Here is an 11,524-nt window from a genome sequence, read left to right as displayed (position 1 = left end):
CAAACATGGCCGCCGGAGAAGACTGATCAGTCGGCCATTGATACAGCTGAGCTCTAGCTCTGCCTTGGATTAACCGGGTCCCCGTGTTCAGATCCTTCACCTGAAAGGAAGATGGAAAGAATTCCACAGATACACGGTTAGTATTACATAAACCATATACCGAAATGAGGTTCTTGTTTATCTTAGGCACACATAACACATCATTGAGCATAAGTGGTTTAGTAGGAGGAGAGAGTAGTAGAACCAGTGTGGGTGATAGTCTTATGTGATCCATCGGCAATAGCAACAGTCTCACCTCCTTCATATGGTTGATGCAGGGACAGGTAATGGAGATCAGTGGTGATGTGGTGAGAAGCCCCACTGTCAAGTATCCAATTGTTGGCTGTGTATGCAGGCGCAGCAGCTACATTGGCACGAGGGGGTGCTTGCCATGGCGTAAACGGAGTCTGCTGTGCTGTCGCTTGATAGCTCTGGAACTGAGGACAGCGTTTAGCTCCATGTCCTTGTGTTCCACAAATTTGACACTTCCAAGGTAAGGTCTTGGACCTCTCGTTTGTTGTTGTTGCCAGCCTGGGTTGTGGTTATTGTAAGCAGGCCTCTGCTGATTGTTGTAGTTGTGGTTGTTGCCTTTGTGCTTCGGATAATAAGCAGGCTGCGGCTTCTGATGAGCAACATTCGCTGAGACAGGAACACTGGATGAGGATCCCGTGGCGGCAAGCTTGGCCTCGTGATGGAGAAGCTTCTCGTGGATCTCAGTAAGGGTGGGTGGTGTCTCACGTCCTTCAATCTGATCTACTACCTGCTTGTACTCTGCAGGTAATCCCTCAAGAACAGCATCAATCTGATCTTCATGATCCATAGGCTTCCCAAGGATAGCCAATTGATCAACTCGAGTGGTAATCCCTTGCATATAGAGATCAATACTCTTGTCTTCTTTCTTCCAATACTTAAGTTGCTGTCGCAGGTTCTTGATATGAGCCCTGCTTGGCTTCGCATAGGTAGATGCGAGTATCTCCCAAATCTGAGCAGCAGTGAGTGCTCGGGAGACCAGCGGTTGGATTGGCAAAGTGATAACACCCAACAGAGCACTATAGATCAAGCGATCTTGTCGTTTCCAGATCGTATGTTCTGGATTTGGTCATGTTTCACCTTCAACAGTGACCGTAGGAGATGGCACAACAGAGAAACCATCTAGATGGCCAAGAAGACCATATCCATCCACCAAAGCCTCGACTTGGAGACTCAACAGAAAAATTAGGTCTTTAGGAGCGACAGCTCTGATACTATGTAGATTATGGAACTTGATCTTATTAGTGTGTAGAGATTACAATATATATTACACAAGTATCATCACTAACTAGGGTTATATCATTTACACAATAGTCCTTTCCATATATATAACTTGTATCCTCTATAGTTTCCAACTTCCAAGTGACTCTTCAATCCACCTGGAGAAAAGGAAACAACTGGTAACATGGTTCTCCGCCAGTTCTGGTAGCACAGCTGATAAAAATGATCGATAGGCAGGTTTGGAATCAACACCTAACAATGGTCTCAAAGAGGATTCGACGATATGAAGGTGTCCTCCAAATTTGTCTTGCTACTCGTTAGCTTCAATCACACAAAAGGAACGTGCTCTGTTTTTAAAATAACACTCTCTGTCCGATAGCTCAGGATGTTAATTTTTTTTTTTTGAATAAATTTTACATATTATTCAAAAAAAAGATAATGTAATTTTGAAGCTGTTGCAATGGCAAAATTAGGGGTGGGCGTTCGGGTACCCATTCGGATTTCGGTTCGGGTCTATTCGGGTTTCGGCTTTTTGGGCTCAACAATTTCAACCCCATTTGAATATTTCAAAACTTCGGTTCGGATTCGGTTCAGATCCTTGCCGGTTCGGTTCGGATCCGGATAACCCATTTAAATTATTTTAAAATTTCACAAAATCTATAAAAAATAATATATTACATATAAACTTAAATAACATGTGTCAAAATATCAAAATTTAACATATAAATTAATTTGATTTGAATATTTGGCTAGAGAATCAATAAATATTTTCTCTGTATTTTTGATGTTTTGAGTATACTTTAAATATTTAGATATGTAATTTTGACTATCTGTATATATTTTCAATTATTTTAGACAATTTAAAAGTATTATATATATATATATATATATATATATATATATATATTTAGATGCTTTTTAATATACGTTAAATCTAAAAATAGTTAAAATATATAGGTATATTAATCTAGTTCGGATACATTCGGGTACCCGAAAAATTTCGGTTCAGATCGGGTTCGGTTCCGGTTCTTTAAATACCAAAAATTTGAACCCATTCGAATATTTAATTAATCACAGTTCGGATTTATTACTACTTTTTCGGATCGGATTCGGTTCAGTTCTTCGGGTTCGATTTTTTTTCCCAGCGCTAGGCAAAATCAGTTCTCTCCAGCCTCCTTTGATGGATAAACATTTATTTATGCAATGAATCGTAGTTTTACATGAACACCAATTTTGAATTTAATTTCGTAAAACCGAGTCGAAGTCGAGTCTAAACCAAATTCGAAACCGAAACGTGCCAATACCAAACCGACCTCTAGGGATGGCAAACTGGGTACTGGACCGCGGGCCCGGCCCGTTAGGGGTTGGTGTGGGGCGGGTTTGGGCCTAAGGATTCAATACCCGCAAAAAAGCGGGCCTTGCGGGATGGGCCTTGTGTGGTACCGGGTTGAAAGCGGGAAAGCCCACCTTATCCGCGGGATCCCACCTGTACCGCATCTAGAATCCTCGTCTTCTTCACCTGAAACAAAAAGAAAGCAATGAAACCTCGTTTTCTTCACCGAAGCATCTCTTTGTCTTCGCGGAACCACCGGAGCTTCTCTTCTTCCTCGAGCCACCACCGGAGCTTCATCGATCTACCACCGCATGCCGTAGCTTCTCTGCTTCGTTGAGCCACCACCGGAGCTTCTTTTCTTCACCGAGCCACCACCGAAGCTTCTCTTCTTCCTCAAGCGACCACCGGAGCTTCTCTTCTTCCTCGAGTCACCACCGGAGCTTCAACAATCTACCACCGCATGCCGTAGCGTAGCTTCTCTTCTTCGTTGAGCCACCACCGGAGCTTCTCTTCTTCACCGAGCCACCACCGAAGCTTCTCTTCTTCCCCGAGCCACCACCGGAGCTTCTCTTCTTCCTCGAGCCACCACCGAAGCTTCTCTTCTTCACCGAGCCACCACCGAAGCTTCTCTTCTTCCTCGAGCCACCACCGTAGCTTCTCTTCTTCCTCGAGCCACCACCGGAGCTTCTCTTCTTCACCGAGCCACCACCAAAGCTTCTCTTCTTCCTCGAGCCACCACCGGAGCTTCTCTTCTTCCTCGAGCCACCACCTTCTCCCGTCACCGACCAGAAGGTATATATTTTCTTCCTCGAGCCACCACCGTAGCTTCTAGACTTTATATATTTTGATTACAATTGCTGCATGTGTACTTCGTAAATGATAAAATAGAATGGGGCATTGAAACATGATTTTAATCTGATATTAAGTCATTGTTTTTTATTCTTTGAAAAGACGATTAGGAAATAGAATGGTGCGTTGAAACTGCTTTGTTAATACACGTCTCGTGATTGTGTGTTACTGTCTTCTCTTGAGTATGTCTCTGATATGTAGGAACTAGTAAAACTAGTAAGCATTAGTAGCATTGGTGTTCTTGCTTTGTTACAGTATTATAATTTGGTGTTCTTGCTTTGTTACATTGTTGTTACAGCAACGAAAAAGACTACTATGATTTGGTATTTTCTTTGTTTTATTACATTGGTGTTTTGTTTCTGGATAACAAGAAAAAGACTTTATTTAATCATTGGTGTTTTTTGTTTTGTTTTTATCAAGTCAGCAACGGCACATTAGATAGCAAAACAATGCAGTATTACTTTGTTATAACAAAGTCGCATAAATGGATTTTTTTGATACAAGACTAATCTTGTTTACTTTGTACTGTCATTAACTCAATGTTCTGATCGTATAACTATATGGTAAATGACGTTTATGTTTGTGGTCTGCTAAAATTCATTTTTGTTTTTGTGTGTTAGTGCAGGAAGAAGCAGACAGACTGTCTGAGACAGTGTATTATCCATTATCCCGCGGGACGGCCCGCAAAGGCTTGCTAGGAATGCGGTACGGGATTGGGCAGCTATGTTGAGGACCGCATCCCGCGCGGGACAGGCCCGCCGTGTACCGCCAGAAGACGAACCCGCAGCGGTACGGGACGGTACGGGACGGGAGAGCCCAATTGCCATCTCTACCGACCTCAGACAAGAAGAAGAAAAGAAATGCGGAGACGCATCTGCTGTTTTTCCGTGAGCACGAGATTGTCGTGTTCCATCGCTTGAAGATGGAGTTGAGCAACGAAAACATTCCATCTACCGAGAAACCCGTCGGACTCGAGTTTTCTCGTCAATGTCGCTTACCACAGTTTGCATCACCGATGGAATCTGTCCCATCTTCTCCTCAGGTTCCACAAGAGCTCACAATCTCCATTTTCCCCACCTCGAGTTAGCACAAAGATTGACCTCCGTGATCACCGCGACTGGACGCCGCCGGTACAGAGCGAAAGTGAGTGCGACGGCGAATCCGTATTCGAACACCGAGGCGGCGCGGCCAGAGGAGAGGAAGAGTTTGAGGATATTTTGGCGGAAGCTGAAAATTTCTACATGTCAGGCGGCGGAGATGGAGGTCCGCCTCGGTGGTTCTCTCCGTTACAATGTAGCTCACACGCTCCAGGATCTCCTCTTCTCCTCTACATACCTGGTTAGTCCTTTCGATCCATTTTGCTTACTTGCTTCTGAACAAAACGTGTTCCTCAAGCTAACCGAACTCTGAAATAAAAAAAACTACAGGGATGGATGGTACTGGATTAGGGCTCATTCGCCAGCATAGGAGACTTGGGGAGTAAGTAATGTTTGATTCTAACTTTACACTCAAATCTTATTTCTAATCTTATTGCGTTTTGATCATATATTTATATAGGATATTCGACGTATGGTGCCTTCACTTTCCAGCCACAGATCGTACACCTGCTCGAGGTCCTTCTTATCTCTCGGTTCATCACCGTTTTATAACCAAATGGATTATTAATCTTTATTTTATGTAAATTTTCAGACATTGTGAAACTCATTGAGAGGACAGTTAGGTCAGAGTACTACCGTGTCCCTAACAGACCCATTTACATAGTTGGAGAATCTGTTGGAGCTTGTCTTGCTCTAGATGTTGCAGCGAGTAACCCTGATATTGATATTGTCTTGATTCTTGCTAATCCAGGTACAAAATGAGAGTACTGGCTTTCTCTTGATTCTATTGTCTTGTTCTCATGATAGACAGTACTCTTTGATGCAGTCACACGCTTAAACAACTTCATGTTGCAACCTTTATCAAGTCTACTGGAAACGTTGCCAGACGAAGTTCCCAGCTTGATAGAAGATAATTTTGGGTTTAGAGATAGTAAAGTTTCAAGTCCTTCTTGTATAATCTTCTAGGTTTTGCTTGAAAGTCTGGGTATAACTGTGTTTTATTACATAGGTTATCCGTTTTCAGCAATGTTCGAGAGTATGCTGAATGAAACTGTCGCGCAGATGGGTGGAGGGCTTCTAGAAGATCTCTTTGCAGCTTCAGCTAATATGCCTGTAAGATTGCATTATAAGAGAACAAATGATAATATTGCATGCAGATCTTAGTGTTTGACTAGTAATGCACTCTTGTTTGTTATTTGCTATACTAAATTCATGAAAACAAATTATTTACAGACTCTGATTAGGATCTTTCCTAAGGACACACTTCTATGGAAGCTTCAACTGCTTAAGTCTGCTTCAGCATCTGCTAAGTCCCACATGTACACTGTCAAAGCCCAAACACTAATACTTCTAAGGTTCATAAATCTCTGTTTTCACTATTAGTTATAAGTATAGCTCACCAACAAGGATTAGCCTAGTGGCTAAAACTCTTTGATTGATAAAACTCTTTGTAAAGATTGGTAATATCTAGAACCTAAGATGTACCATTTGTCTGCTGCAGTGGACGCGACCAATGGTTACGGAACAATGGAGATATTGAAAGACTCCGTTTTGCATTGCCAAAATGTGAAGTTCGTGAGTTTGATAACAATGGACAGTTCCTCTTCTTGGTAAGATGCTCCTTATACAATATATTCATCAAGATTGTGTTTGCTTTACTAATCTACGGCTCGATTGGTCTAATATTTGTTTAGGAGGATGGGGTAGATCTTGCAACTATCATCAAAATTTCTTATTACTATCGCCGTGGGAAGATACTTGATTACATTTCAGATTACACTCTGCCTACTCCTTATGAGCTCAAAGAGTTTGAACAATCACAAAGGTAAGTAATACAATATTCTACTTCTAATAATAATAATAATAATAATCTGCTTCTGTTACTGTAACCAAACACTGAAGTGTTATGTTTCTCTGTCTCAGATTGCTAACAGCTGCTACTGCTCCAGTATTTCTCTCAACGCTAGACAACGGTACAGTAGTAAGATCACTTGAAGGAATACCTTCAGAGGGACCGGTTCTGTATGTTGGCAATCACATGTTGTTTGGTCTAGAACTGCGCCCAGCAGCGATTCATTTCTTGAAAGAGAGAAACATACTGTTGCGTGGCCTTGCACATCCAGTGATGTTTGCTAAAAAGATAGGCTCAAAGCTACCTGACATGCAGATGTTCGACTCAGCTAGGATAATAGGCGCAGTTCCTGTCTCGAATATGAACTTCTACAAGCTGCTTCGTTCAAAGGCTCATGTGGTTTTGTATCCCGGAGGTGTCCGTGAAGCCTTGCACAGAAAGGTAACTAATGATTCTCCTCCATGTTTAGCTTTTGAGAGGCTAAAGACCTAGTTTTCTGCAGGGTGAAGAATACAAGTTGTTTTGGCCTGAACATTCAGAGTTTGTAAGGATTGCATCTAAATTTGGAGCAAAAATCATTCCTTTTGGTGCAGTTGGAGAAGATGATCTCTGTCAAGTAAGCACAACTCTATTCTTCGTTCTTGTTTTAATTTGTTTCAGCCAGTAACTTTGTTGAGCAATGGAATGAAATCTCAGATGGTTTTGGATTACAATGATCAAATGAAGATCCCTTTCTTGAAGAACCTCATAGAAGAGATAACACATGACACTATTAAGCTGAGGTATTTTTATATATATTCAGTCACTTTTCAAAGATTGTATATATGTAACATTTGATGATAAAATATGATTAGGAACGATGAAGAAGGAGAAGTGAGGAACCAAGATTTGCATATGCCTGGAATCATTCCAAAGATTCCGGGACGGTATTACGTATATTTTGGGAAACCGATAGAAACAAAAGGTAGAGAGAAAGAGCTACATGATAAAGAGAAAGCTCATGAGGTTTACTTGGAGGTCAAGTCTGAAGTAGAAAGATGTATGACCTATTTGAAGACCAAAAGAGAAACTGATCCTTACAGAAACATACTGCCGAGGCTGCTTTATTACCTCTCACATGGTTTCTCTTCGCAAGTCCCAACCTTTGATCTCCCAAATCATTAAACTTTAGCTACTTAATATGTGTTAAAATTTTCGAACAACATTACTATATATACTAATACTAATGGAGATACGTGTTGTTTTAAACAAAACTATAGTTTGATATACTTTACAATGAATATCGATACGACTTCTTTAGTAACTTTGATTCAAATAAGTGTTTCTGTAGCCATGTTTTTTTTGTAAATCATATAAAATTCTTATACAAATATCTTCTATAACTACGGAAAGGTTATCAAAGGTTTAGAATTACCTCCTAATGTAGTAACTTTTCCCATTAATTTTATAACATTTCATAAATGCTGAGCGGTTTTCCTAAAAAGATGGTAGCATTTTTTTAACATGTTTGAATATGAAATACTTTCATAAAACTAGATCATAAAATATATATGTGTAGGATCCAGCAGCCTCTCGCTTCTGCTGAACTTTGGAAGCACAACCTTTAGGAGGAGGGAGACGCTGGTACCGTGGCTGGCAAGAAATTTATAACTTATTCATAATAGATTATTTACCTTTTGTTGACCAAAAAAAAAACCAGAGATAATTTTATCTGCAACATTCTTTTATTTGTTTCCTTCTAACAAAGGGGGAAACTATGTAGTGCAACCTTAATTTGAATCCTAGTTTCAATTGGTTACGTCAAAGTATCTTGGATTCTCTGGGTAATGATACTCCACATTCAACTGTAATTACAAAAGCAAAATAAGCGTTTGCTTTCGTGTAGATATTTCCCTAAAAGGAAAAAACGATATTACCAAATGAGTCTTTTCTAAACATACCTTTCCTTCGTCAGAATCAGTGTGCCGTTGAGGAAACACGACTCTCAAATCATTGTATAAATAGAATCTCCTCTCTTCATCATCCAAGCTTTTCTTTCGACCTAATTTTGAAGATTTCTTGCGTGAAGGGCAAACAAATTTAAGATGAAGAGCGTAGCGTAAGACTCCAGATTTTAAACAGTATTGTCCTGTTTCTCTGTAAGTCTGACGACATTTCGTGTTCTCACACTCACTTAGCGTATGGAATTCATGAACTGAATCAGATTTGACTTTTGTCGGAACAGAAGAGGCCAGAGTAACCTTTTGCCGCAGGAAAGTCTGATTATAACATAACACAATGATTGATCAAACATTAAATCAATGAATGAATCAAAAGCAATGAGATGAGATGTTTCGAGGCTACCTTTGTACCGTGTGGCATATCAGTTAGGTCATAGTTACAGAGGAAAGTGTGAAGAGGTGTCTTTTCAGGGTTACTCAGAACCTGCAAAACAGAGAAAGCTTCTATCATGAATTAGTCATCGAATTTCTAATTCATTACTGAGCGAAAACAGAGGCATGAGGGTACCAGTTGAATCCGACCCTTCATAGGGATCCGCAACCGGCTGTTAGCGGTCTGAGAATCAGAGTTATTCTGGTTCTTTTTCAATTTCTGTGTCCATAATTTATTCGACGAAGATGCACCAGAGAGATCTATGGAGGCATAGTATAACAAGAAGCAATCATCACCAACACTAGTTACTGAGAATGGAAGCTTCTGTGCTCTTGGAGAGATGTTTCCACCAGCAATACTAAGGATGGCAAGAAACCCATCGATCTGCTGTAAAGAAACAAGCAAAGAGAGATAGAGTCAGATGTTTATTACTTTTGCTTGGGCGTTGAGTTTTGGAGTAACTGAGACCTGATGAGTTTGCCCATATGAATATCTTCCTGACAAGAGTGACTCTTCAAAAGAACCAATCAACGATCTTTGAATGGAACGTCCACTCAAGCTTCTACCAAACCTTTTACATGGAGATGCATTGGCAACTGATTCAATACCTCTCTCCATTGAAAACTCTCTAGCATCATCAGACAAACTACGATGACCAGTCCAGAGTTCAGCTTCTTCACTAGTATTCCTTAAACAGACACCATCGTCAAAAATCTTCCCATTTTGTAAAGCTTTCATTCTCTCAGAAAATCTCGGACCAAGAGGTGACATAGATAGTGTGGGAGACACAGAGATATTCTGATGGCATGGTAACGCCTTAGCGGGTATTTGAGAGGTTTCATTCACTGGTGCATACAAGCAAGCGTCACCCTTTGCGGGATGAAGAACACTGGAGTCGTCGAGCAAAGGACCATCCGTGAAAGTAATAGAAGAAAGTTTACTACTCCTGTGTGATGAGGAGGAGAGATGTGATCTCCCGGAGATATTGGCCTTTTTGTGATCAGAAACACCAGGAGAAGTCACATGTTGGTTGCTGCAGCTGATATCGAGCTGGTCGCCTCTAAATGTCTCAGGGAAAAGAGTGTTGAGAGGAGAGCTTATTACTCGTTTCCTGACTAACGACGACCCACCAGTAATATCAACTTCATTACTAGATGAGCTAGTTCCATTTGACTCGACGAAACCAACTATCCTTCTAACATCACTTGGACTCCAAAGAATCTTATCCACGGAGGAGCAGAGGCTTCCCTGACTAGCTCCGGCGTCTGAATCATCATGTATAGTGGCGTTTACAGGGAGGCTTTGAGAAAAGCTGCGAGTTGAAGAAGCAGAGGAAAAAGCTTGGCGAGCTTCCTCATCTGAAACAGTCTGTGGAAGACCCATAACCAACCAATGCTCAAAGGCAGCAGGACCTTATCTCTCTTGATCTCTACCTTGTAACAGTGTTTCTAACAAAGGTAAAGAGCCCAAGTACCTATCCGATCCAAATACTCTAGTAACTATCGAGTTGATAACTGTTACACTCCCCTGAAAAATGAAATGAACAAAAAAATGAGAAGAAGAATTATCAAACTACATATATCCACCACAACAATACAGATTGAATCACGACAACAAAAAAATTGATCAATGAACATTATTACTGATATAAAATCCTGAAGCACACAAAAATTCAAAGAGATGGTATGATTCACTAAAGCACACACACACATAGGTGTATGTATTATTAGAACAAGACACAATCACAGAGTCTTCTTCAAAACAAACCAACACACAATCTCATCATCTTTCAGCTCACATAAGAAAGCATCTGATCAAACAATGAAGAGCAATCTCTCTCTCATCATGGTTAAAAAAAAAAAAAAATGGAGGATCGTATTCGTACGCAGTGATGGATGGAAGGAATAGAAACGAAATCCAAAATCGGCGATCGATCGATCATTCAGGGAATAATAATAATGTAGATGATGGTGAATGAGACCTTGTCTTTTGATCTCTCACCTTCTTCGTCGTGCTTATAAACAAAGCCCAACGTCGTCGCATCACCATTTCCATCGCTCTCTCCCCCCCTTTTTCTATTTTTCCCTTCCTTTTTTTCTTTTTTCTTTTTACTTTTTTTTTCTTCTGGAAACTCATCTCGTTTACAAATTACAACCATTTCGCCTAATTTTCGATTTTTTGTTTTGTTTTGTTTTGCCAACGGCATTAATAAATAATTGAAACGTTATATTCCTTTTTCAGTCTCACGCAACTCACACAATCACCATATCTCAGAATGTAACAGGAGTAGTATTTTAACGCAAAATTAGGCACCATCAAATATATTTTGGTCAAACTGTGCTCATTTCTTAACAGACGTGAGAAATCAGATCATGATATTACTGCTGTCCTTTTCACTTCTCATAAAATTAAAACAAATACCATAATCAGAAAGAACAAAATAATAATATCCTTTTAGCTCTAGCGCATTTTAACCATACTCAATTTTCTACTCCAAAACATTACTTTAAATTAAAATATGTTTAATCTCTATTCCACTTTTAACTTCAAAATGAAATAATAGATAGGGTTTCTCTATTTAGAGAATAATTCCACTACTCTATTTTAGAATTGATTTTTATTTATAAAATGATATTTTAAATCTTGAATTTAATTAGATCATACTTATATAATATTTAACAAATAATATAATGACATTAAAATGTGAAAAGAAATACGATATCTCATAAG

The 11,524-nt window shown here is 39.8% G+C and overlaps 2 protein-coding genes across 5 annotated transcripts; one reads left to right on the top strand and one right to left on the bottom strand.

Moving 5' to 3' along the window:
• Positions 1-4,376: 4,376 nt before the first annotated feature.
• Positions 4,377-7,701, top strand: LOC108852096 (phytyl ester synthase 2, chloroplastic). The gene is given in 14 exon segments (XM_018625590.2): positions 4,377-4,679; positions 4,682-4,810; positions 4,900-4,951; positions 5,030-5,085; positions 5,162-5,320; positions 5,396-5,500; positions 5,579-5,682; positions 5,803-5,924; positions 6,071-6,179; positions 6,264-6,394; positions 6,493-6,862; positions 6,924-7,037; positions 7,118-7,203; positions 7,276-7,701. Coding segments are annotated over 14 exon segments (2,067 nt in total). The 5' UTR covers positions 4,377-4,459; the 3' UTR covers positions 7,586-7,701.
• Positions 7,702-7,839: 138 nt separating this feature from the next.
• LOC108849644 (uncharacterized) lies at positions 7,840-10,887 on the bottom strand. Of its 4 annotated transcripts, none has more exons than XM_018623229.2 (6): positions 10,796-10,887; positions 9,263-10,321; positions 8,930-9,181; positions 8,765-8,845; positions 8,362-8,679; positions 7,840-8,265 (listed from the first exon to the last, which is right to left on the bottom strand). In XM_018623229.2, exons 2-6 carry the CDS (start codon positions 10,175-10,177, stop codon positions 8,209-8,211), a joined length of 1,623 nt encoding a protein of 540 aa, XP_018478731.2. In that variant the 5' UTR covers positions 10,178-10,321; positions 10,796-10,887; the 3' UTR covers positions 7,840-8,208. The 4 variants fall into 4 exon arrangements, with proteins under 4 accessions (XP_018478731.2, XP_018478733.2, XP_018478734.2 ...); XM_018623231.2 differs by having other exon boundaries at positions 10,776-10,886; XM_018623232.2 differs by having other exon boundaries at positions 8,930-9,178; positions 10,680-10,880.
• Between the last annotated feature and the right edge of the window lie 637 nt (positions 10,888-11,524).

The sequence above is a fragment of the Raphanus sativus genome, chromosome 4 (assembly GCF_000801105.2).
Source record: "Raphanus sativus cultivar WK10039 chromosome 4, ASM80110v3, whole genome shotgun sequence".
Classification (NCBI taxonomy): Eukaryota; Viridiplantae; Streptophyta; class Magnoliopsida; order Brassicales; family Brassicaceae; genus Raphanus; species Raphanus sativus.
This window is presented reverse-complemented; position numbering and strand designations above follow the sequence as displayed.

Coding starts and splice junctions, on each gene's coding strand:
- LOC108849644 (XM_018623229.2), bottom strand. CDS start 10,177: ATGGGTCTTCCACAGACTGTTTCAGATGAGGAAGCTCGCCAAGCTTTT. Junction 8,846..8,929: donor TGAAGGGTCGGATTCAACTG/GTACCCTCATGC, acceptor TCTGTTTTGCAG/GTTCTGAGTAACCCTGAAAA. Junction 8,266..8,361: donor CTGATTCTGACGAAGGAAAG/GTATGTTTAGAA, acceptor TTGTAATTACAG/TTGAATGTGGAGTATCATTA.